The sequence below is a fragment of the Enoplosus armatus genome, chromosome 17 (assembly GCF_043641665.1).
Source record: "Enoplosus armatus isolate fEnoArm2 chromosome 17, fEnoArm2.hap1, whole genome shotgun sequence".
NCBI classification, from domain to species: Eukaryota; Metazoa; Chordata; class Actinopteri; order Centrarchiformes; family Enoplosidae; genus Enoplosus; species Enoplosus armatus.
Window position 1 is genome coordinate 3,643,643 of NC_092196.1, and position 26,877 is coordinate 3,670,519.

Here is a 26,877-nt window from a genome sequence, read left to right on the forward strand (position 1 = left end):
ATGTATACATACTAATCTATATATGTGTGTAAATGCTAATATATACTAATATACTAATATGCCACTTTCATATGGCCTATGAAGTTGTCTTATTTCATCTAATCTTATCTTATATTATGGGATGCAGCCCGTGGTCATAGCTACGTCAAAGTCAACGCCTACATTTATACGGCGACAGCTCGGCCCCAGTATCTTTTGCACTGCCCCCTCCTCTCCACGCTCACACGATCTTTGCTCGCTGGCCCTGGCTGTGATTGCCTCGTCGGTCGCCCGCTTTCACTCAGTGCGCCCTGTTACAGGCTCGAGAAGCAGGGAGGGGTGCGAAGAGACGCTTCCGTATCGACGTTCACACCGAGAAAGCTCTTCGAAAGACACTTCAGGTACATTTCAGTCGCATTTGATGAGCTCTCATCGAACTGCTGGCCCAGTGTCCCCTCAGTTCAATGTGTTCCGGTCCTTTTGCTCTCTGCCGACTTTTGTGCGTCGCATGAGGTGGGAGATGGTGCTGAGCATGAATGGACCACTTGTGTGCTAAAGATGTGATATTGCGCCAGGCTACAGTGCATGCATGCTAATACACTACTACTTGACACGAGTGTTGTGCGTGTGTGTGTTGAATTGCTGGTTTGTATTTGTTGTTTTTGGTAGTTGTGGGTGTTTCTGTCCACTCACACGGGGGCATAGTGATGCAGTGATGGAGAGCAGCATAGTTGCGTCGCACGGAAACTATTTCCTTCAAACGATACCAGTTTGGGCTCAGTCGCGTTCACACAGGTCTCGCAGCGATTTGGCTGACGCATTTTGTTCGCGGACGCTACTTTGTTGTTACGTACAGCTAAAGCTAAATAGGCCTGACTTATTGAAATGACAGTCTCTGGGCTACACTGGGACCAGAGTGCACCCTCTCCCCGGCAAAACCGTGTAAATATATTCAGAGGCAGATATTATTTTGCCTGTCAACAGACCAGGCGAACTCACAACCTTCAACATAAGAACATTTCCCCAACACAAAAGGCTACACAAGACGCATGGCAGACAAGCTAATTATGGCACTGCTGCATACACTAAGTTGGGAAATGTGACGTTGGCCAGATATTCGAGCTATTATTTATTTACTTTTTGCTTAGTTAGGCTGAAGAGAGTAAACATGTACTGTGTGTATGTATGTATGTGTGTGTGTGTGTGTGTGAGTGAGTGTGTGTGTGTGAGAGAGAGAGAGAGAGAGAGAGTCCGTGCACGCGCGTTTCTTCCCGCCGCCCTCGTGTCCGCGCGCTCAGCCTGTCTCACTGAGTGAGGCCACCCGCCTTTGCATTCCGGCAGGTAAGACCTGTTCGGCAATATGTCTTCACAATTTAGAAGACAAATACTACTACTATTTACCTTTTAGAGTTAAGACCCTGTTACTGAACCATCCAATAGTCACGAATTGAATTACTGTTGCCTTTTATCGTTACATTTTATCCACAATGCTTTTTTTGACGCCTGCATGTGTTCACTTAGCTACTCCATTTTTCCTCGCCATTGCTGCTTACTCTTGGAGTAATTAAAGAGTGTAGCATGAGTTTAAAGGCCAAACCCGTTTGTTAATGTTTTTCCAAAGTTAAAAGTTGTGTAAATCAGGTTTAAAGCGTTGCTTTAAAGCGGTTTTTTTTTTTGTTGTAAAATCAGATGCTTAGCTCTTTGAGAGGCAGGCTGGACTGGGATCTGTACAGAAGTAACCATGGAGATTTATGAAGTCTTTGCTTCTTTAATGTGCTAGTTCAAGACGTAGGTTAGGGTTTAGATCGTTTTGGGACAGGGTCAAGATCAAGGTAAAGGTTTGGCTTTTGGGCTAAGACTGGAATTGAGTTTAGTTTAGGGAAAGTACAATGGTTAGAGGTGAATGGAAATCATTTAAAGGTCCTCATAAGTACACAAACATTCAGTGTGTCCATATTAGCACCAGCAACTGTGTGCTGGTTAACATGCCCACACTTTTCCTCCCGCATTCTTTCTCTGTCTATTTCAGTTCTCTCTGTCTCTCTTTCTTTCAAATACACACACACAAGGCTGTGTGAAAAAGCTGTGGGAAGTGAGAAATATGCAGCAATGAGTTGCTTTGCTGGATAGAGAGAAGGGGAAGAGATGACAGAGGTCCGCACACACAAACTCAACCTTGGAGAGATTATATGTTGACCTACTTTCTGTGGGATGTGTGGTTGTAACTGTATAGTTGTCGCGTCATCATCCAGTGTGTGCCAGAGGCCTCATTCATCTGCAGCAGCTGTGCATTTCTCTGCCTTTTAACAGTGCACGACTTCCTGTCCTGTCTTTAGCCAGTTAGCAGCGCTGCAATGACTAAACGTTTCCTTTAGCTGGCGACCATGGGGCTAGAATAGGTTACGCAGGAAGTAAAGGAGTATAGGAATTTAAAAAATAAACCAAAGCCAGCAAGGGACACTGTCAGGTTTCTGTCCAATCAGTGACTGACACCCCGTCACCCGTTTTACGTCATACTTTCATACTGGCCAGTATGATTGTAAAAAAAGGTATTAAATTGCATTCCATGTGGTATTATAAAGGTCTTAAAAAGTCTTGAATTGAATGCTTTGAACCTTGACACAGCTCTGTATAGTGTTGATTTGTACAGTTTTGCTTTCTTGAAGTGATTGCCGCTCTTCAAACATCCACCCCAAGTTCCCCGGGGACATGACTTCACATACTAAACTGCACTCTTGTTAACATACCGTGCTTTAGGGCGAGTAGTAGCCCAGGGAATGTTTATTGTTCACATTCTGCGCCCAGATGTTTGTGTGTCAGTCTCACATGCTCCCTTTTTAACTTGCTCACTCGGTGTGGTAGGAGGCTGCAGGCTGAATTCTTTTCTTTGGCAAAGACAAAAAAAAATGTTTTTGTAATTTTAGTTGAGCTCCTGATTACATCTACACAGTCAATAGTTTGTATCATTAGAAACAGGATGTGTAAGTCTAGTTAACTGCAAAACGTCAACATAGCTATCTGAGAAGCAACAACTAGGTAACATTAACAATATAAACTTAAATGAGGTTGATGCTAAGCTTATAGGCCTTTTTGACTTGTTATAGTAGGAAAAACACAAGTGTTACTAACAGTAATGACTGCGCTGTTCTGTTCAAGTGTCCTGGTTTTATTATTTACATCTGTACTTACTTACTTCCTACTGTCTGAGGTGTTTTTGTGATGAAGGCCTGCTCCCAGCTTGCCATCAAGAGCGCTCATGGAAGCTGTTGCTCTGGAAGTAGAGCTGCAACGATTACTCGATTGGGGGAAAGAAAAAAAATGAGTCGCCAACTATTTATCGATCATAGATAAATCGTTTCTGTCATTTTTCAAGCAAAAATGTCAAACACTTGCTGGTTCCAGCTTCTTAAATGTGAAGATTTTCTGCTTTTCCTTGTCCTTTATGACAGTAAATGAAGAGTCTTTGGGTTTTGGACTGTTTGTTGGACAAAAGAAGCAATTTGAAGACGTCACTTTGGTCTCTGGGAAATTGTGATGAGCATTTTTCACAAATGTTTTACATTTTATAGACTTAAAGATTCATCAATTTAATCGTGATAATAATCGGCAGATGAATCTATAATGAAAATAATCGATAGTTGCTGCCATATCTGAGTGCTGCTTTGAACCTCTGGTGTCACATGTTGTGAAAATAACAACTTAATAAAAGAAACTATTTATTGACTACTGGGCACTAGGAATGGCATCTGTTTGCTCATAAAAACAAAATCCCTTCAGGAGGGAAACAACGGCACACAAACTGTTTTTGGTTGAAGTTATTTGAAGGACTTGTCCTGCTCACACAACTTTACAGAGACAGAACTTGACCTGCTGACCTGTTGATGGTATAGCTTGTAGTTAGGCTGATAAAATGGATGTACATGTACATAGTGCAGTGTTTAAAAGAAGAGTCTATGTCCTAGCCATACCTCTTGTGTCTCGTTACCAGTCAGTTTATTGAATCTGCTTACCAATTAGAGGCGTGCATTCTCCATGCTCTTCAGCTGCCAGTGTGATGCCAGAGCTAGTAGCTCATGGGTACTAAATAATTCATAATGTCCTGACGCCGGGCAGGGCAGCAGGATAAATAGCCTCTATGAACTGCATGCAGCACTGTGTTTTCTGAGCTGAACCATGACTGTTTTTCGGTTCATAAACTAAATCAACACTGCCACAGAGGGGAATGACTTTCCATTAGTTTGTCCATTACCTCTGCAGAGTACATCTGAATCCCTAATGTAAGAATCAGAGTCACTTGCTCAGTACAAGTGTGGGGATTTGTCATGGCAACCTTGATAAACCAACCAGAGATATTGTGTGGGACATACATACGCATTATTTTATGTGATGATCATCCTGTTTCCAGATACAGTGCTCCTGATATTTCCTGGATCCACGCTAAAAGTTTAATGATTTGTGTATGTGAGCAGGTTTACTATCACAGAAAAGATGACGTTGTGTGTCTAGTAATTAAACCTACTGTATCACTTCACACAACAGACCAGCGGACTGTGAGCAGTTTTGACTCGGTATTCTTGGAGCTGCAGCACATTCAGCGAGACAACAACATTCCACTGACACATTAAATTACTCAAGTATTGTCACACAGAGCGTTCATACAAGAGGGACCGCAAACACTGAGGTGCCTGCTGGCTTATAAAACTAGCCGTTGTTGACAGCTTATGTCATGAAAACTAACTGTGCAAAGGTTATTCATTCCTTTTTATAGTCCGTCACAAATGACGCCACAGTCCCAGTGAAGCTAGACTGATTTGAAAATCAGCAATATATTCTGCGATGATGAACTGTAGATCGAAGACACTCACTACGATAAACAATTGAATACAAGGAGTGATGTCGGTGTTTACATTTCTGTTCGCTTGTGTTTCCATAGCGATGGCGGAAGCCCATCAGGCGGTGGCGTTCCAGTTCACCATAACGCCAGAGGGGATTGACCTGCAGCTGTCCTATCAGGCCCTGAACCAGATCTACCTGTCCGGTGTCCGATCCTGGAAGAAACGAGTCAGCCGCATGAGGGTGAGGATAATAGGAAAGCCCTGTGTGTGTGTGTGTGTGTGTGTGTGTGTGTGTGTGTGAGTGTGAGTGTGTGTGTGTGAGATAAGTTGGAGGAGGTGTGCTGGGGTGTAATTTGTGTGCTGGGGCAGCTGAATGCTGAAGGCCTCATTACAGGGTGTGAATTCCCACTGGTATAGGTGAGGAATGATGAGCCTCTCCTAACATGCACTGACATGCATGTTTGCCCCTGCTGGGGTGACAAAGACACAGCTGTTAGTTTCTCAAATTATGAAAGCAGATGTTGTGAGGTGAAAAATGTCCTTTATAATCAAGATTTAAAAGTTTACTAAGATGCCAATGTAGTTTAACTAAATGAAGATATACAGTACTGTATTTGATGAAATGACACCGTTGTTAAAACATGATCTTGAGTTTGAAGAAATAACTTAATATACACATCATGTAACTGTACCTGTGCATCAAGTGGATATCAAGATCAAGAATATGAGCTATTGTGGTACACCTTGAGAAAAAGCTTTCTAACTTTAAAGCTATGTGAGGCGGGATGTAAAGGGAGTGTCAGTGTTTCAAAGTAACAGGAACAACCTCCAGTTATTTCTAAAAGGAATTGAACTGTTTTCAGCTGGGAAGCATATTTCACTAATCCCAACACCTGCTTTTCTTCTTCTGTGGTAACAGAACAGGGTGATCAAGGGAGTGTACCCTGCCAGCCCTTCCTCCTGGCTCTTTGTCGTCATAGCGATCCTGGCCACGATGTACATGCGCTCGGATCCCAGCATGGGGCTCATCACCAAGATACAGCAACACCTGCCGCTAAGGTACACAGGCACACACAGAGTATCTCCTTAAGACAGAGGATATGATATGATATACAGATTTTTCTCTTTGGCATGTAAAGTTGGCGATCCATTCATTTAATGTCATTCTAAGGCGGTAAGTTGTAATGTCTACAGCAGCATCTTGGCATTGCCCTGTGGCAACTTCTTAACTCCAGTTAAGAGTTAATTTGACGTAGTTTTCTGCGTATAGAAATGATGATTTTAAGGTTCACATTAGCCCTTTTTTTAAATGTAAAGAAAAAGCTTTTACACTTACGACGCCATCTTCTTTTCTGACATACAAACGCCGTGATGCTGTGATGGATGGATAGATAGACACATTAAACTTGACTGTTTTTTTTTTTTAATAAACATATCATCACATGTCTGTTGTCTAACTTAGCAATGCAAAGCAATTATTAGCTCAAATCTCTTAAAGAATGATTTGTGTAATACTTGAAAATAGAGCTAAACTGATTAAAACAGGTAGAGAGTCATCATCTGATATTAGCTTATTGCGGATCCATCAGTATCAGTGTATATATTGGCCAATAAGTAATGAGAAATTGTGTCCGCCAGTCAGTTCTGACAAGTTTATGTTTATGCTGTAAAATGTCCCACTGAGTATATATCATGGTCACAATTTGGGAAAAAAACAAACAAATTGAAGGGATGTACTACTACATACTAAAACATATACTATCGGCTGATATATAATTATTGGATCTTTTTAAACTCCCAAGTATCGGTCAATATGTGCCTTGAAAATCCAGTGTTGATAGAGCTACACTCGAGCGTGCTGCCAGCTGAGCGTGACGGTTAAAGACCAGTCTGTCACGCACCAACAGTCAGGTGGAAGACGGATTTAGGTTTGGCTGATCCAAACAAACATTACCTCTTGGCATATAAAGCTGACGAATCATTACGGAGCAGCATGGGTGTGGTGAACTCTTCCCTACTTCCCTGCCAGTCTATTCACACAAGCTATGTTGACTCACTGTCTACCTCATAGTCAAACATACACACACACACCTGCCACATTCCACCCTGATACTATTCATACAGAAAGGAGTGGTCGCAAACGTGATATATGAGCAACAAGGTGTATGATGTGAAAATAATGGACAGGATGGTGGTGATGGATGCTGTAAACCAGCTGAAAGTGGCTGCTCCACTTTAAAGGCCAGGGCCTTTTTTCTGTTTGTTACATTCTAAATGCATTTTATAATCTTTCTTTTTTTATTGTATGTGCCTCATTTTGTTCTGCTGTCCATGCCACATGTTATTTTCCTGAGTTTTCTACATGCGTTTCCTTTCCTTTTTCCTGCTTTGCTCTAAAATAGTATCTCATAAAATCCACTTCCTCATTACCCCAGCAGATGTTGCTGTTGCACTTGTGTAGTGTTTCCTCACATGACTGGGATGTGACGTGAGGAATGTGCAATGGATATAGACATACTTTTTTTTTTTTTTTTTTTCACTTTTGCCAGAGAAATTTCACTTAAGTTTCACTTATTGCATTTTGCAGTTTGAAAATGTTCCTCAGCTACCTATAGTCAGAAATTTGGTTTGAGAAAGGTTTGTTGCGTGTTTATTGTACTTTCAGCTCCAGGTAATGTTTAAAAATGTCTTAAGAAGTACTGAATTTAGCATTTAACACTAACAGACATACTGTTGTATTGTAGCCAATAATTGCTCCTTCCCCCCTCCCTCGCTTCAGTCTCCATGTCTCGCTCAGCGCCCAGGGTCAGACCATGCTGTCGGCGCTGGTCTTCAGCACTCTGCTGTGGCTCTCCCTCATCCTCGCGCTCAGGTTCTGCCTCAAGCTGCTGCTCTCCTACCACCAGTGGATGTTCGAGCAGCACGGCCGGGTCTCCAACACTACCAAAATCTGGGTGGTAAGCCACGCTTCTACCCCCCCATACATACATACATGTGGCGTCTGATATATTTGAAAGTGTCTCTAAAAATGTCTGAAATCTCTGTTGATCTCAGACTCTGCTGAGGTTGTTTTCGAGCAGGAAGCCTCTGTTGTACAGCTATCAAACCTCTCTGCCCCACCTGCCTGTTCCCGCCATCCAAGACACACTGAGCAGGGTGAGAGGACACACACACATGAACACGCCTGTACGCATGCTTAGACATGTATTCATGGGCGCACATCTTTGTTTAGTTTATGGTCACATACAGTTTCTATGTATATACTGTTTATATAGTGATGCTGATGCTCGGTTTTCTCCCTCTCTCTCAGTACCTGAAGTCAGTGCGCCCTCTGTTGACGGACCCAGAGTTTAAACGAATGACTGAGCTGGCCAATCACTTTGAGTCCAACCTGGGAAACCGCCTGCAGCGCTACCTGAAACTCAAAGCTCTGTGGGCTACCAACTATGTAAGTTGTAACAGCCTAACAGCCCCAATGGTGACAGGGATTGTCAAAACTAAGGGTAGACATCACAGCTGGGTGATCCAACGTGAGTATTGGTGTTATAACACCTGCTGGTGACGCAATTACTTTGTTTGCGTGTTCAAATAGCGTCACTAAGCTAGCATACTCACTGGGTGGTCGATTAAATCAGTGCTTTATCAAGTAAAGGTAGATGAAAAGTGAAAAGTAGGCCAGTGATAGCACAAGTAAACAAAAAGGAGGCTTTCAGGCTTGGCGCCTCCTCAAGTTTTAGTGCCTGGATTTGTGCACATATTGAGCATTTCATTTAACTTTAACCAGAACCTTTGATGTAGTCCTGCATTTCAAAGCATTGTTGTACATTTTTCACACTGGTCACAGGCGTCTAATAGAGGCCCACAACCCTCTGATTTTCATGGTTAATGACTGTTTTTCTGCTCTAGTGGTGACTGATATTCAAGTTCTGGACAGTACAAAAAAAGCAACCCTAAAGTGTACAGGAAGTGTGTTGGTTTATGTTTTGTCCTGTTTGTTCCAAATGAACGGAAGAGCCACTTAAACTTTCTGTTTTGGTGCCAGGTCAGCGACTGGTGGGAGGAATACATCTACCTGAGGAGCCGAGGTCCCTTAATGGTCAACAGTAACTACTATGGCATGGTAACCAGTTGCCTTTTCACAGCGTCACTGCTTAGTAAAAGACTGAATCTTGTATTATATAGGATGTGTTATATCTTTTTGCTGCGTAAATCATATTGAGCCATAAAAGATGGAAGCGTCTTTCCTGTTCTTCTCTCACTGAGACTACCTGTCCTTCCTCAAGCCATCTGAACAAGATAGATAAGAGAATGATGTAACATTAATCATAAATCTTAAGTCTATTTTTGTGATAATCCTAATGTCCCATTTGCGTGCCTTCCAGGACTTTCTGTATGTGACCCCAACCCCGGTGCAGGCGGCCAGGGCCGGCAACACCATCACAGCCCTGCTGCTCTACCGCCGCAAGGTCAACCGGGAGGAACTCAAACCGGTAAGACCACATACATGTCTGCTGTGTGTGGGTGTGTGTGTGTGTGTGTTTTGTGGGAAGGATGACATGTCTGCAAGGGGTGTGGAACGAGACAGTGTAGCCATGTCTCTATTTTCAAATCAGTGCAAACAGTCAGGAAGGACAAGCCTCCAGAAAGTTCCTGTGTTTGACAAGTGATGCTTACTTTTAAGTTTGGAAGTGACCTGTGGCGTTAGGTTAAAGAGGAAGAGGAAGGTTAAAGCGTGAGGATCTGACGAGTCTGTCCCTTCACACACACAAACATGGACTTCCTCAGAGCAAAGAGAATATATTCTTGAGAAAGAGAAAGGATCTTCCCACTGTTGAGTGTTAATATGCACAGGTAAAATGTATTGTTCTATAAATACAAAAGTCAGCCAGTAGAGCCGATCAAGAAGGAAGTGTCAGGGCTGGATTATACTTTGATTCAGTATATTCTTCATCCAGCAGTGTTGGCCGATTATTTTGTTCATGTGTGGCATCAAACACATTTCTGCTGCTAATTTTGAGAATTAGAAATTCAGTACATGCATTCATGTTCTCCCCAACGTGACTTATGACTTTGGTGACCCCTTGACTTTTCATTTAGCGGCATCATCAGGTCGACCTTTTAAGTTGATATATACGTACGTTTGTGACCAAATACCTGCAAAGGTAATGACGGTCCCATCAGCCTCAGCTGTACTTGGTGTTCAATGCTAATCCGCAAAGGTTAGCATGCTAACATGGTGATATACCTGTTTAGGATCAGCATGTTGGCAATGTCATTGGGAGCATGTTAGCACACTGACATTAGCATTTAGCTCAAAGCATCGCTGTGCCGAGGTACAGCCTCACAGAGCAGCTAGTATGGCTGTAGACATGAACTTTGTCTTGTTCATCTACAAGTTTCTCAATAATTGTCACTGAAAAATGACTTCTAATTCGCCAGGTGGTAATGAACAATGGGCAGAAAAGAATAACAAAAAATTGTAGGACTTTGTTTTTATTTCATTTCTTCCTCTCAATTTAGTTTAATTTCATCATGCTTTATTGGCATGAATGTCATAAAATGTATATTCCTAAAGCATCCCTCAAAAACAAGATAAAGTAGATCTTTTTCATTTAACATTATAAGAAATGACAGGTTAAACATGGTCAGGTAAAAATCACAAACTGCCAATGGTCAAAATCATCCTACCAACTAACCAGCGTTAGTAAGCAAAAAGGAGTATTCTGAACGTGTCATGCTTGTATATGCAACATGTGTAACTGTCTTCTTTTCTAGTCTATAAAAAATACTGAGAGAACGTTGCATTAAACAATAAATATTAATAACAGTTCTGTGTGTGTGTGTGTGTGTGTGCGTGTGTGCGTGTGCGTGTCAGAGTCGTGTTCCAGGTACTGTCATCCCTCTGTGTGCCGCTCAGTGTGAGAGGATGTTCAACACAACACGCACACCAGGAGCTGAGACTGGTAACGCACATACACACTCTCATGCATGCATCCCATAGTTTAATGTTTATTCGGTAGAGTTCTGTAAGCTGATGTTTGGAATCAACAACGGATATCTTAAAAAACAAAACATACACATAAACAGCCTCATCTTTAAGACTCAATCACAGAGCAAGACAAAAATAACAAAAGTACACTCGCACATCTGCTCACTGAATCGGCAAGCTTCAGTAAAATGTGTTATTGTTAGCGTGGTGAGCCGGTGGAATAATCCTCCCTTCCTCCACAGATGTGCTTCAGCACTGGCAGGACAGTGAGTTTGTGGCCGTGTACCACAGGGGACGCTATTTCCGCCTGTGGGTGTACCTGGCAGGGCGGCTGCTGTCTCCCAGGGAGATCGAGTACCAGATCCAGAGGATCTTGGATGACCCTTCACCCCCGCTGCCTGGAGAGGACAAACTGGGAGCACTCACTGCTGGAGACAGGTAGGAGCGGGGTGGGCGTATGCTCCGGCGGGGTGCACAGTGTTTCGCATGTAGTCGCATTGTGTCTGCAGAACCTACCAGTTTCTGGTACTTTTTATTCAGTAGTGATGGCTGAGCGCATGGCTCATTACTCCGGCATCAACAATCACAGGAAGGAAACATTATTTCAATTTTGAATGACAAAAAAACATTTTCTTTTGTGCTTTCGAAGTCACACACTTGAATGTGAATATAGCTTTCATTTTTGGGTCGGTGAGTGTGTTATTCAGGAGCCCACAATGGCTCTCATGCCGGATTATAGACACAACTTTGTCTGCGTCCGACCACTGGGTGGCACCAGAGTACACAGACCTCACCAGCGTAATGCCAAAAGAGAGTGCTGTGAGTCTGCGAATGGCAGAGAGTCTTTGCTGGCAGCATTTGTGTTTCCAGTGGTGTGTGGGTCAAAACTGAGTTCAGTGCCCAGTATGATTCCAAGGCATTTGAAACTGTCAACCTGCTGGACCGTCTTACTGTTGATGGAAATGGGGTTCAGGGAAGTGCAGTGTGTGTTTCAGGTTCCTTTGTCTCATTAACAGCAGATAGTTGTTGTTGTTACAGCCCTGAGTGAAATGAGAGATAGAGTGTTGATAAGTCATCACAGTTATTGGCATTAAGGAGTGGAAGTATGGCAGTGTTGTCAGACTACTTAAAGCATGTGGTGATGGGGGCTGAGGACACTGGAATGTTGCTTGTGCTCCATCCCTACATTAAGACTGCCTCTAATCTCCAGCACCACTTTAAAGAAGATCACATTACACAACAGTACATCAGAGCAATGGAAGCCTATCGCATTGGCCACATTTGTGCTGTAAATGCATCATTTAGTGTGGACGAAGACCTTTTTTAAGTTTGTGACAAACAACCACCTGCACATCAACAATTTCAAAAAGAATGTAGAAGTGCAGTTTTGACGTCCACTGTGCTGTGGAAAAGCACTGAGGAGTCAGAAGAAAAGAGCACACAAGGGCAGAAAGAAAGGGAAGGTGAACTGGTATCAGCAAAATGACGAGTGAGAGGTTTCTGTTACCGGAAGAACAACAACTCTGAGGAGGAAATGAGAAAGTGTGTGTGTGTGTGTGTGTGTGTGTGTGTGTGTGTGTGTGTGTGTGTGTGTGTGTGTGTGTGTGTGTGTGTGTGTGTGTGTGTGTGTGTGTGTGTGTGTTAGGTGCATTGCATTAATGGAGCCCTAAGTGTGTTCGTGCTGATGGACAGGAGAGATAAGAAAGCAGTTTGCCAAAGCATTCTGAGAGAGCACATCAAACAAACACATTTATTTGCTTTTTTTTAAGGCGTTCACTTAGTGACACACCACTTCCTGTGACCCCGCCTCCTCCTGCTCTGAAGTTCTGCATGTCTTCATGAGCGATGTGTAATCTGTGATGCAGATGTTCAGAGTTGCCTGTCAGCCAGCTGCCTTGGGTCTGTCTACCGAGGAAACATAGTAGTACAAGTAGAAACGCTGCCAACAGGAACTGACACACGCAAGAATGTGTAGCATCACGTTTGAAATAAAAGCAGAGACCTTTTGGTTTGTTCAAGGGTCAACCAAGCAAGCAAAAACGATCCCAGCTTCTCAAATGGGAGGGTTTACATTGTCAGCAACAATTTGATGAAATCGTGATGCTCATTTTCACTACTTTTTGACATTTTACAGACTAAATGAAAAGAGTTTCATGCAGAATAAAACTAAGAGTTCCTTGCTGTCATAATAAGGAAACACCTTTTAGACTCCTCATGTTCGGTCGTCAGCCACTCAAGCTGCCCTGTGAGACTGTACCCAGCAGTGCTTTGACATACTCACATTGACGATGCTAACTTGCTGATGTTTTGATCTTTAATCTTTACCATGGTCACCATCTTAGTTTGTTGGTGTGCAAATTCGTACCAAACACAACTTACAGCTGAGGCTCATGGGAACGTCACCTGTATGATGGCTCTAGAGGAAAAGTCAGGGGATCAACAAAGTCAGTAGGATACATCAGGTGTCTGCACAACATTTTGTGTACAGACATCTGGGTTTCTGTCAAAGACTTGCAAATGCTGTTGTGTGTGTTTTTAAAAGCTAAATGGGAGCATTTGTGACTGATGCTGGCAGTGTATATGTGCCGATGATCATAATAATCTAAATCATGAGTCTGAATTGTTTTCCTGTTTGTGTGTGGCATCCCTCCCCCCAGGATTCCTTGGTCCCAGATGAGGAAGCAGTACTTCAGCTCCGGCATCAACAAACGCTCACTGGATGCCATCGAGAGGGCGGCCTTCTTCGTGACCTTGGACGATGAAGAGCAAGGCATGAGGGGAGAGGACCCAGCGGGAAACTTGGACCGCTACGCAAAGTCCCTGCTCCATGGGAAATGTTACGATAGGTGAGGAGGGGTGCAGAGGAAAGAAATTAGGTGGGGGTCGAGAATCACAACCAGAGATACTGTGCTTTTTGGCTGCTTCAGTCCCACTGATGAAGCCAATACGGCCTCAAAACGTTTGAAATACCCTACAGTACTGATTTGCACCTCCTTTTGAAATTATCCATATTTGTAAGCAATCGATCTACAACTCCTTTACATGCCTGAAACGAAAGTCAACACAGGAAAGGGTTTTCACGTAGGAGAAAAGAAACATGTACATAGAGGGAGAGAGAGACTGGGAGACGAGGATCCAGAGCCAAATATCTGGAATGAAAGTTTACATTATTCCCTGTATCATGAAATCTTGTTCATTGTTTCATTGCCTGAGAAAAAAAAAACATGAGAAGTGCCTCAGATATTTCTTCTTAGCTGCTTTTTGCATGAATATTGACTTGCACATCTGTTGTTGTTTTTAAGTCAAATAGAACATGAGTGTTTGAATATACACGTACACATTTCATTATTCATTTCTTTTTCTGTCTTTTCTCGGCCCTCAGGTGGTTTGATAAATCCTTCTCCATTGTGATCTACAAGAATGGCAAGAATGGACTGAATGCGGAGCACTCCTGGGCTGACGCACCAACAGTGGCTCACCTTTGGGAGGTGTGTGTGTGTGTCCACAGGCTTTTTCTTCAAATGTGAATTTCTGCTGAGCAGCATTTGTCCACCGCAGTCTGTTTCTCATGAGTCAAGGAAGTGAAACAGTTTGTGGTGCCAGTGTGAGAGACCCCTTTTCCAAGAAACGTCTGTGTTTAGAGAAAGAGGATTAGAAGAATAAAAAAAAAAAAAATCACAGCTGCCGTTGCTGCTGCATAACAGCAGGACAGAGAGTCTGACAGGAGCGCGGTATAAAATGCAAGAAAGAAGTCAAAGCATCTGAAGTGCATGGGCCCATGCAGTGGTCTACTGAGCAGTGGAGAGAAGACATGAGGTTTGATGATTCACTCCCTCTTCTCAACAAGCAGAGCATGTGTCCACTGCTGATGGCGTGGGTGCTGTCAAGACAGGAGTGGAATCTTTGAACTTTTTTTTTTCCAGAGAGCAGCAGCTACTTCTTCTTAACTCAGTGATTCATTCCATTGTCAGTAGTTTGCCATGAAAAGAAGCACGCACAGGAAAGGAATGCCTGAATGTGTCATTTTGTATTTCTGTCTGATTTCATTCATACATCAGAAAGTTCTTGGTATCTTAAACCGACAAATTCATTTGGTCATTTTGAGTATGAGTACTAAGAATCTGTATCATCACTAGGAGCTTCTATACTGTATATTTATATAAATACTGTAAAATGCACATCATGCTGTTAAAGCAAGTACATTTCAGCCCTACAAAGCACGATGACTTGATACTCAAGACTAGACTTTAAGTGTCACATACTTTAATAAATAATAATTAAACCTTGTTTATGCAGCACACCTCATGCAAAGATATGCAATGCAATGTGCTTCAAAAACAATATGCAAAACAGAAACATTTAGCTACAGACATGCAGCTGCAGCAGAGGCTGCGCCCGCTCTTGTTGTGGTCACAACTGGTGGCTGTAACTAATACATAATCGATAATATTTAATCATGCAGCCATGCTTTATGCTACTGTCAGAGCTGTATGGATCAGAGGGGAGGTAAAACATAAAAAGTATGTATCCTTTTAGGGTATAAAAGGTGTGTGTGTGTATAAATATATTAAAAATGAGTGGGTAGTCATTTCAATGTGTGTATTTAGACTGTGTGTTGTGTATTAAGATGTAAATATGAGCATGTTCTCGCCCCTTCTCCAGTACACCCTGGCAACAGATGCCTTCCAGCTGGGCTACACTGAGGACGGACACTGTAAAGGCGAGGTGGACCGCTCACTGCCCCTTCCCCAGAGGCTCGCCTGGAACATCCCCTCAGAGGTACATACACCCTGCAGTGTGTGTGTTTTCTTATCACCAGTCGGCACTCAGGTCCCTATGTGCACGTCTGTGATCACATTGCGAACAGTCTGCTCCCCGGTGGACCTGCTTGTGTACAGCTGTCACTACGTCATGTTTTGTTATGTCTGACTCGTTTCAGTCGTTTAGGAGCAAGGCTTCTTCAGACAATGCAAACTTTTGGGGCTCTCCTGAGCAGCTCAAATTCATCTTAACTAAATGTGTTTATGTCCGAGTGGCAGTAGCAATTAAGATTTACTGAAATCAAAAAATGACTCTCCAACCTGCACACGGAGCAATGACCAATTTCCTCTTGTCATTTTTCTTTCTGAGAAAATCGCATGTCTCTTCTGAAAACCCATTAATACCAATTATGAAATGGTTTATCAAGCTTAACCTTCTCTGACAAAGTGATTGGTGAAATTATACTTGATGAGGCTCTAATGGCTGGAAGGGAGGAACACAATCCTGCTGTGTGATTGTGTGTGTGTGGTGCTTTTTACATCTGAGAAATTGAGCTCAGTGGGGAAAAAGACCAAATGGTTGACAGGGAAAATCTCAGAGTAAGCAGAGTGGAAATCTAGACCACGTAAGCACACCAAAACCCAAACATTAAAATGTTCTTTATAAGTCATGTCTGTGACCTTTTTACTGTCAGTTGATAACGTAGGCTTTCTGCCTACACATTTCCGATCTGCCGTTAGTGTACTTGGCATGCATTAGCTCGGAGGGCTAACTTGGCTTGTTTATTATATTGCTGATCATCGCTGTCACCCTGAACGTCGCGCCGAAACCTGTTCAAAAATCTGGCAGTTTAATAAAGCGTTGCTTGATGGTCCGTGTGGGGGGAAAAAAGTCGGGTACAGCCCTAATGTTTTCTGACGCATACAGCATTATGTACAAATGCGATCATTGCATGTTTTACAGCGTCTCTCAGCCCAACAAGCTCAGAGGTCCATTTGCAAACGATTGAATATTGCAATCAACTCTTGGAAGACAATTCTCCCTTTGTGAAATCCATCTCTATTGCAGAGAACTTCCACGACACACACTCTTCTTTGGTGGAAACGGCTACAGTTTACAGTTACCGACAGAAAATGACATGCCCACGTAGTGACTTAAGTGACCCGAGCTGCTGCCCTCTTTGGCTGAAGTGGCCCTCTGGACCAAATTAAATACATATATATTATCAGATTATTGTAATTATTAATGTTGTTTCCACTCTACTCTTATTCGGATCAAATTTCTGCTATTACACCAAATAAAATGCTGTTTTTAAGGCAATAACATCAGTTGACTGGCAACCAACTTGTGTTGCTGCTGTTACACACTGCTGGTGAACGCTCTCAGTTCTGTGTGTGTGCGAGAGACAAATAGCCGGGGTGGCTGAACTAGCACTCACTGTATAATTGTATAATTTCCCCCCGGGATCAATGAAGTATTTCTGATTCTGAGAAGCGATGGCTAGCTTTAGCCTACCATAGATTTCTTGTGGGGTGCAACGGCTGCCCCTCAAAATGTCTGTGCCTCTCCCTAACAGCAAGTAGCATCTATCAAGATGTCGTCTGGGTGTCAGTGGAAGGCAGAAACAATTGAGGATGCTAACTGCAGTGCTAACAAACAGTGCAGTGAGAGGTGCAGGCATCAGTAAGTAGGTCAGCTTTGGTCAAAACGAAAGCCTCATTTTAAAGGACGATACTAAATTGGGATAAAATGGGAACTTGATTGATGTTTTCTTCACATTTTTTTTTATTTTCTTCATCAGAACCCCCAAAATGTATCCTGTGTCTGAGGGGAAGCTGTACAGTATGTGTATAAAAAGTATTGTTTAGACATACATAAAGATTGTACCCAGTCAAAAGCCTCAGTGGTGGCATGTGCCGTATCTGTGATGAGCCTAGGTGACAGTAGGTAGGTCTATATACAGCACCTCTCTTATCCTCGAGCATCTGATTCACTGCACATGAATTACTTTCACTTTTGACTGGCTCATGTGGGACAGAAACGCCTTTTCTTTTTTCCTCCAGCATAGCTCACCTCCCTCTGACATCCTGATTCAGAGAGAGCCAAATATTTGGTGTTTTCTGCCTGGAGGAGCTTTTTCATGATTGTAAGAACAGCTGTGGGACTTTTCTAGATCCTACTTCAGAGTAGGTACTCTCCCTGCACAAGTGTACGTTGTTTGGTCATGACATGAGCCAGTGCAGCGCAGGCAGCCACCATTTTTAAAAACCCCTTAAAGGTATGAAGTTCTCCGGGAGCTCCTCAGTCAGCACCTCCTCTCATGGAGTCCCCAGAACGGTTTTGTCCGAAAATGCCTCTTGTGATTCCTCATCAACGTTCACAAGCTGTGTTAACAAATACAAGAAACTACTTATGCCTCACTATGTAAAGGGTACATCCTGCAATAGACTACTGCGCTGATCATTATGCACGACTCCCATCACTCAACAATGGCTGTTAAACCCTAACCCACTGTTACAATGTCTGTCAGTATCCATAACACATTCAGTAGTGTCACATTAGTGTCTCAGGCAGACAGCAGATGTGTATGGAAGGAGCCTTTTCAGGCCAAACGACACAACATGACTTGACCTCGCAGGCTCGCTTGGCTCTGCTCATGCTGCAGTGTCATCTTCCTGTTATGTGTGTGACGCAATCCAGCGTGTCTGCATCCAGTCAGTGAGTTGTTGTTATCATTATTCATAATTTATTGGTGATAATTGCAAAACCTCCCGAAAGCAGGAAGGTGGGTGGTGCTGAGAAAAGTCTAGCCATCTGGTCCACAGGGGTAAAATTCCTCCAAGTCTGCTGGCATGCTGGGACAGATTTTTATTTTTTTATCGTGAGAGGGGAAGAGTCAGTCAGATTCACTTCAGAGGGAAAGAGTTATGTAAAGAGAGAGAATGTAGTGGGGGATGGAAAGACAAATAATATGTAGGAGTGGGTGAAGGCATATGCTACTCTTTATTCTACAGTGAAGTAAATGATAAACCTGCCTGATAAACTTGGATAATCCATCTCATTTCTGTGTGAGCTTAACGTTTCACTTTCACTGGAGAATGCTGAAAAGAGTGATGCAAGCTTGAAGCTATTTCTGTGTTTATGTGGATGGATTGAACTGTGAGGTGGTTTCCTATGGTAAAAGTCCCGTGGTTCTCACCGCTGCAGCGTGCGACCCGTTCAGTACGTTGGCTGTGCAGAGGGGAAAGGCAGGGATTTCCCCCCGCACCGATTCTCTCAGCTGAGTGAAAGCCTGAGCCGGTTGGTTCTGTATTCGAAACGCCTACGGAAAAGGAAGTGGGACAGAGAAACCTTTTGATCTATGTAAAGACATGCATTAGCAAGACTTTTGAAGAACACTAGTTTGATTTTGATTCATAGTTAATTCACTGCTGTCTGTTTTTTTTACACCCCCCCCCCCCCCCCCAAGTGTATTTACTGCATGTTACCTTTTGAAACATGGACTCAAAGTCTGCGTGGCTGCATGTTTTTAAGGTGTTATTTCCTTGTGGGGACTTACCCAAAATTGCAGGGTCCAGTTAGGCTAAAAGTTGTATGTATCGCATGTCATCCAAAACGTTAGCCTGTGTGGACCCGACTAGATCGGCTGCTTTAGTCATGCTAGCATGGCTCTAGGAATGACAAGGTCAGTTGGTCCACCACGTTGGTGCAGACTGAAACACCTCAACTATCTGATGGATTGCCGTTTTGTACAGATATTCATGGTGCCCAGACTTTGTCCAATACTTTGGTCTGTGACCAAATATCTGCAAAACTACATTCCTACCAGCCCTAGCTGTACTGTGTTTCGTGCTAAGTAACAAATGTTTAGCAGGTAAAGGGTATTCATCATCTTACTTTAGTGTGTTAACATGCTAACATCAGCATGTAGCATATTAGCATTGTCACTCTGAGCATGTTCGCATGCTGGCATTAGCATTTAGCTAACAGTCTCACTGAGCTGCTAGCGTGGCTATAGACTCTTAGTCTTATTGAAATCACGGTCAGTTGAGTGACTCACTTAGTGAAGAGAGGACACATTATGTATGTCAGAACAGAAAGAGGAAGGACGAATAGAGGAAGGAAAAATGAGATTGCTGCCTTTCTGTTTTGTTCTTTCCCCCCTCTCGCATTGTCTGAAGCATACAAAAGGGAACGACAGGCTAGTCTGGGATAGACATTTTTCTGTCACCACAAGTAACACATATTATGTAAACTAGAACGTACTTTTCAAAACTGCCACTGAGGAGACTTTTCAGTGGAATTAAATATTCAGTTCAATGAAAAACTCATTTGACCAAGGCGTCTAACGCTGTATATTGTCCAAGCAGTGCCTGATCTCACTTAAATAAAAGACAAAGGGAGTTCAAGTAGCTCGTTTTTTTGGACAGAGCTCTTTGTTGTTTGAACCCTCTGAATTTACATGGCCCAAACTTCAAACCACAAACAGACCAAACTGCTTTGCAGTCCAATTAAACATCTCCGAACTGATAATGGGAGCGCACCCTGTGTTTGTCAGGATGCTGCACCAGTGACTGAAGCGATTAATCGATTACCAAAATAGCTATGAACTTTCTTTCGAGATAGCTACTGTGGATGTGTGTGTTTGATGTAATGTCATTGTAATGTCAGATTTCTTTATCATCTGTGCGCGTTGTGTTTGTATATTGTGTCTGTAGGTTAGTTATTGTTAATGTTGTCTGCTATCTTTAAAAAACACACATCCGACAGAAACTGAACTAGTGAAAAATAAGCTACCTTCCTCTACTCATTGGCCATTTCCTGGCTCAACTTACTTCGTTTCATCACAGCATCCCCTTGGCAATATTTCAATCTGACAAACAAACCTAAAGAAAACAATGAACTAAATGGGAAAACAACAGGTATGCACATTCTGACATGGCTGAAAATAGGCTACGTAACCAAAAACTGATTCTTGGAAAGGAAAAGAGAGCAGTGAAGACAAATCTGACTACACCCAACACCAACGGTCTGTTTCATTCATATTGCAGCCAATATGAGAGAGAACATAATATGAACCATTTTGAGGACACAACACTGAAAAAAGAGGGTTCGTGGCAGTGGAGAGGGGGATCTTGGCAGCAGTGACTGCATTCTGGTCTGATGAAGCTGTTTGTCCTTGCGTTCGAGAAACTGCACAAAAGGCAAATTATGGAAAGACGGTTGTCTCATGCTCAGTTCTCTTGTTTTGATAAGAGCAAGGTGAACCTAGATGACACAAAGTTTATGTTTCACTTGTCTTTAGGCTAAAAACAACAAACTTTACATGCAATGTCAGTGAAAGTCCAAAAGATCACATTGTCCCTGTCTGTCTGTCGGTCTGTCTGTCAGGTTCAGGCTCAGGTGTGCAGCTCGCTGGCTGTCGCCCAGGCGCTGGCAGATGACGTGGACTGCCATGTGTTTCCCTTCAGAGAGTTCGGAAAAGGACGGATCAAGAAGCTACGCGTCAGCCCCGACGCGTTCATACAGATCGGCTTACAGCTGGCATACTACCGGGTAACATGCACAAAACACCCACACACACACACACAATTGCGTGTGGTGTCAGAAATGTACATTTTATTTTATAATTACAGTTTGTTTTTCCCTAAAAGGTTTACTGTCAAGTTTATATATGTATCTAAAACTCTCTAGAACTCTTTTACTTCACTGCTCAGCCGACGTAATACACATTGCTCATTTTTATCATTGATAGAAATGTCTTTTAATGTGAGCTTTAGTGAGAATCACATTAACATTGGAACATTTGATTGTATTCATGCTGAATCCATCATGAACCTTTTCATGCTATGTAGGTAGTGTGTGTGTGTATCAGGACAGACCGTACATCTTTATCAACCGGTGGTTATACATTTCTAAAATAATGAAAGTGTGTAGCTGCGGCCTAACTTTCTGAGGAGACCTCTGGAGCTCAAGACCAAATTTTAACACTCTTAGATTTTTTTTGATGCACTTAAGAACAAAATCGTACTCGGGCAGAGCGGCTGTAAACACACCGGCCCAGGTCAGATTTGTCTTCTTCTATCTGTGAAAAAGATTGCTCTAGCTTGTAAACACAAGTCTATAATGTCGTATTAGGGCCATTGTAGGAAAATATATTCTCTGAGATTATAAAGTCATACATTTGAAAAAGGCAGCCAGATTCACCATTTTGTGGATCTGATACAACTCATGCATACGTATTATGTTAGTGCAGCACTAATACATAACTGATACACAACTGCTTGCTAGTTGCTTCCTCCTGTAGGATCATTTCTTCCCTTATCTGTAATAAGTTAAAGATTCTGTATCTTGGGACTGGACTGTGGACTGATTGGTTGGTTGAACTTCTGGTTAGGTTTGATATGGTTGTTGCAGTTCTTACATAGGTTTGGCGTACTGTTGAGTCCTTTTGTCCAAAAGCAAGCAGCAGCCACCAGTGACTGAATGTCGAGGCTTTAAGATAGAGCTCTACGATTGGCTGCTAAGGAAGCTGTGACTGTGTTCTCGTCATTACGTGTTTGTAATAATAAAGAAGGATACTGGGGGCACATGAGGCAAACTATTGCTTTACTGCAGGTTCAGGTGAGGGGACATTTCAGTGGAGATAAGTACATCTCCTCTCCTGACTGATGAGATGTTTTTAACACAAACAGACCTGTTAGGCAGTTCAATATGGATTGGATTAAATATCCACGCCGAGCACAGTAACCTTCTGTGTTTTTAGACCAATAGCGTAATTGGATAATTTACTTTCCTGGCTTCATGTTAGATTATCTGCCTGGAAGCATGCCCTTAAACCTCCCTTCCTGTGCAGATCTCTGCAGTCATATTTTTCTTGCCTTTCCTGTTTGTCTTTCTGTCTATCTCACTATCCTGGCTTGTATTTGTATCACTTTTTTTTTTCTTTCTGAAAATGATCTTATTCACCGCTGTTTCTGTTGTCTGGCCACAGTGACCCTGACTGCAACAGGTTTAATGTATCCAAAGGCTGATGACAACAACACTAAATGACATTGTTATACAGTAATATTTGCTTAGATGGCCAATTATTAACAGTTATCTTTTTACGGTTGTGTGTGTGTCTTATTTTTATTAACTTTGCAATCTTTAAATGTGTCTTTAGCAATGACCACATGTTTGCAACCTCTTCTCTCCTCCTCTCCCTCCAGGATCGTGGTGGTTTCTGTCTGACTTACGAGGCGTCGATGACCCGCCTGTTCAGGGAGGGCCGGACAGAGACTGTGCGATCGTGCTCCAACGAGAGCTCGGCCTTTGTCAAAGCTCTAGAGGATGGAGAGGTACTTAAGAATTCCTCGATTCAACTGTCTTTCAAGCCTTTAAAGACTATGTTAAACTCCTCCTGACCCCAATGTCTGTCCAAACTCCAGTCTAAAATCATCATATTAAAAATTACAGCTAATTACAGTATTAGCTCAGACTCGTTGAGCTAATGCTTTGTGCTGTATTTCTGGTGAATTTAAGGTTTAAAGATGGTTGATAGACTATTTTGTTTGTTAGTTGTCAGTGAAAGTGTGATTTGGTTCGACAGGCAGGGGAGCAGTGCAGGCAGCTCTTCCGCCTGGCTTCAGAGAGGCACCAGAACCTTTATCGAATGGCTATGACTGGAGCTGGAATTGACAGACACCTCTTCTGCCTGTACGTGGTCTCCAAATACCTGGGTGTGGAGTCACCCTTCCTCAAAGAGGTAAGCTTTTGGCTTTTTTTCAATGTTTTTTCTGAGTGACAAAGCACGTCAAACTTAACATGCAGATTAACAACACACTTCACGTGTGCTTTTTCTGTTCTATTATTTAGCCGTATTTTGCCCAGCCTTATCGCACAAATGTCTCTGCATCGAGCTAGGAATGATCAGACTGCCGTTCACTCTGTGAGGGGAAGCAAGATTGAGAGTCTACAGCCATGCTAGCGGCTCTATGAGGCAAATGTAGCAAACTGCTAATGTCAGCATGCTAAGAGGCTCACAGTGACAGCGCTAACATGTTGCCGTTTAGCAGGTATAATGTTTACCATGCTCACCATCTTAGTTTAGCGTGTCAGCATGCTAACATTTGCTGATTAGCACGACACACAAACTCCAACTGAAGCTGGTGGGAATGTCATTAGTTTTGCAGGTATTTGGTCTTAAACCAAAGTTGATGGTGTCCAGGAATCACCAAAGACATGAGAATACATCCTCTGGCGACCACAAATGTCTATACAACATTTGGTGCCAACCCATCTCGTAGTAGTTTGTTTAGATATTTTACTGGAGAAGTAAAAGGTTTGTAAAGGAGGGTGATGTAATCGGCCCTTCAGTGAACCGTATTAGAGTGCTAATGCTATTGAAGCATCAACAGCTCATGCAGAAAAATGTGACAGCTTGTTGAATCAGTCTGATTTATATCAGGAACATGTCAATTCTTTCATATATCAGTGAATCTATCATCGGTATTAAAACTGATAGAGACCACATGATGATTTATTACTCGGCTCTCACCGTAAATATTGCCTGTGGGGCGGCTCTGCCTTCTCATGTTCTGCTTTTACTCTCTTCCGCTCACATTCCAGGTTCTGTCGGAGCCGTGGCGTCTCTCCACCAGCCAGACCCCCGTTCAGCAGATGGAGCTTTTCGACCTGAAGAACCACCCGGATTTCGTGTCGCTGGGCGGAGGGTTCGGACCCGTGAGTGATACGCACACTTTCCTCTAGTTGTAACCGCAAATGTGAACGGCAAGAGCACACCGGGTGCAATGCCCAGTGGTGTATTTGCACAGAAGGGTGCTTTGCGAGGTATTAACGCTGGTCTCGTGTGATCTCTGCGGTCACGTCAGGTTGCCGATGACGGTTATGGGGTTTCATACATCATTGTGGGTGAGGATATGATCAACTTCCACGTGTCCTCCAAATACTCCTTCAGTGAGACTGTAAGTAAAGCCTTTCTAACTTTTGTCTTTTCTGTTACTTGTACATTAACTGCATTTGTGACCAATATGTAAAACTAACCCCCCAGCATCACTGGACCTCTAAAACTCTGAATACGCTTCAACTGTATTCACTCTAACTGGAATAAGAACGGCTGGATTCAAATTGACCCGCTTGTTGCAATGACAATAGTGGAGGTGGCCATCTCCATGTTGTCTGAACACGCATTAACTACTGTGCCTTCAGACATCCAACAACAAAAAGACCTGGCTGTTTCTCATCTCTTACTCAATCTGTAACTGCTCCCATGCGTTTGTAGCATTTTGCATCAAGTTAAAAATCTTTTCAACTCCCCATTATCATGTGGCATCATGTGGATAAATGCAACTTCAAGGTTTTGAATGGTGCTTGTTGGGGCACGCAGGATGATGCATTCAGATTATTATACAATATGGGCTGGCTGGTATCAAGCCGGTCTGACAGTGCTGTCTGGCTTTCAACCAACCAATCTCTCAAGTTTTATTCCTCACATGTAATCATATAAGGTTACAACCACAGTGAAATGTAATGCCACCAAATTGCCAGTTCCGCACAGCATCCATTCATTTTTACACCACAGAGCACATGACAGGACAGCGGAGACTGTGTAGTGCTTCGCTGTCGGTTTTCACTTCCCTGTTCACAAACTTTTTTGTAACAGGTTTTTATTGTGGAGTCCTGCGTTTGTGAGTGGACTTAATGGAGCTAGACTGATAAAATGAGCCAGGTTGATACACTGACTGCTCTCTGCCAATATTGGCTCGTCGCAGATATATTTGTATCTGAGTGTATGCCGGGCGAAATTGCTGTACGGAAATGCATTTAGAAACAGTGTCTTCATTTCATTTGTCCTCCAGAAATGTAGAAAAAAAGACGACGTGCAGATATTTCATTATTCTCCTGCCGTCTCTTCCTCCTCTCTCTGTGGTTTTGGCTTTCTGCCCACAATCATTTATCGCCACTCTTCTTTTTGTAAACTGTTGATTTTCTCCTTGTCAGGACTCCCGGAGGTTTGGAGCTCAGATAAGTAAAGCTCTCCAAGACATCATGACTCTCCTCTCTGCTGACACCAAAACCTCCAAAGGCACCGCCCAGCCACAGCCCAAGAAGCTCCTCTGAATATGTGGATCAACGTTCCCCTCCAGACATCTAAGCTCAGCGTAGGAACCATTAAGAACCCATTATCTAGAACCTGTCGTGTTACAAGCACAATCCATCATGTGACTTAAGACACAAAAGCCTTCCTTAAACCGATTAAAAGTGAATTTAATGAGTAAAATCAAATAGCGTAGCTTTTAGGCTGTGATCAGAGGACACCGAAGACGCAAGGAGCCCTTTGATATTTGACATCTGCGGCACCATTTTCAACTTTTTTTCACCTCCCGCTCAGCAAAAAAAACACCTGTGGAGGGCGGGCACTAACAAATATATTGGACAGCTATTCAGCATTAATACGCACATGTTTAGTTCCATTTGTGTAATTGCGTGAGCCGTGTCTGTCAGACAGATTCAGCCAGATGACATGAGAATGCAAAAAGCTTCCAGTCCCTACTTTCTCTGAGGATATGAAACCTGTGATGGACGATTTTATTTAAAGAAAAGAGGGAGTAAAGGTCTTCGCTTAAGAAGGAAGTCTTTAGGAGAAAAGTTAGAAGCGGAGAAAGAGGGACAAATCTCTCTGAGGAGAGGCGGAAAGCATTAAGAGAGCTTAAATCTCAATAAAAGTGAAGGGGAAATATTTTGGGGGGGGGGTTATTTTGTAGGCACACCGTCCCGAAGTGTCTGATGAATTCAGAATATTTTACGTTCATGTTGGAGGTTATAGAGTGCATCGCTAAAAATCAAAAAAAAAAAAAAAAAAAAAGTGGGTAAAAAGAGGTATAACAAGACGGATAAGTTCAATCTCAATGAAGGGAAAGGGTTACTTAGAGACCACAACAGCCCCATTCTTTTTTTAATTGTCATTTAATTTAATTTATCAAATGGGACTAGAAGTTTCTAAGAGACAATGAAAGTCCCAGTCTAATCTCACAAAGTGGCTACTTTAACCGCCTTTTTCCCAGGTGATGTTTAGGGTCACCTGATCTCTGGACACTGAACATGTACCACAGGCTGAATCAATAGTTAACTACTGGATGCTGGTGCTGTGGCTTTTATACAACATGTGTCTGAGTCATCGAGTCTAACATTGAGGTTAACATTCTTGTTGAATGCAGTTCCTTCCTCATAAAACACAATTATTATTGTTTTTTGTTTTTTTTTGAATATTCAAAATGGCGCACTGTCCCCACCCATGTTGGCACCTTTATA

The 26,877-nt window shown here is 42.7% G+C and overlaps 1 protein-coding gene across 1 annotated transcript; it reads left to right on the top strand.

Moving 5' to 3' along the window:
- The first annotated feature begins 330 nt into the window (after positions 1-330).
- cpt1a2b (carnitine palmitoyltransferase 1A2b) lies at positions 331-26,293 on the top strand. Its single transcript, XM_070923226.1, has 19 exons — positions 331-380; positions 4,913-5,055; positions 5,734-5,873; positions 7,594-7,771; positions 7,869-7,970; positions 8,125-8,262; positions 8,857-8,934; positions 9,197-9,304; positions 10,690-10,777; positions 11,046-11,241; positions 13,461-13,649; positions 14,186-14,291; positions 15,466-15,582; positions 20,956-21,120; positions 22,776-22,904; positions 23,168-23,311; positions 24,175-24,288; positions 24,438-24,530; positions 25,567-26,293. The coding sequence occupies exons 2-19, from the start codon at positions 4,915-4,917 to the stop codon at positions 25,684-25,686; spliced, it is 2,346 nt and encodes a 781-aa protein (XP_070779327.1). The 5' UTR covers positions 331-380; positions 4,913-4,914; the 3' UTR covers positions 25,687-26,293.
- The last annotated feature ends 584 nt before the right edge of the window (positions 26,294-26,877 follow it).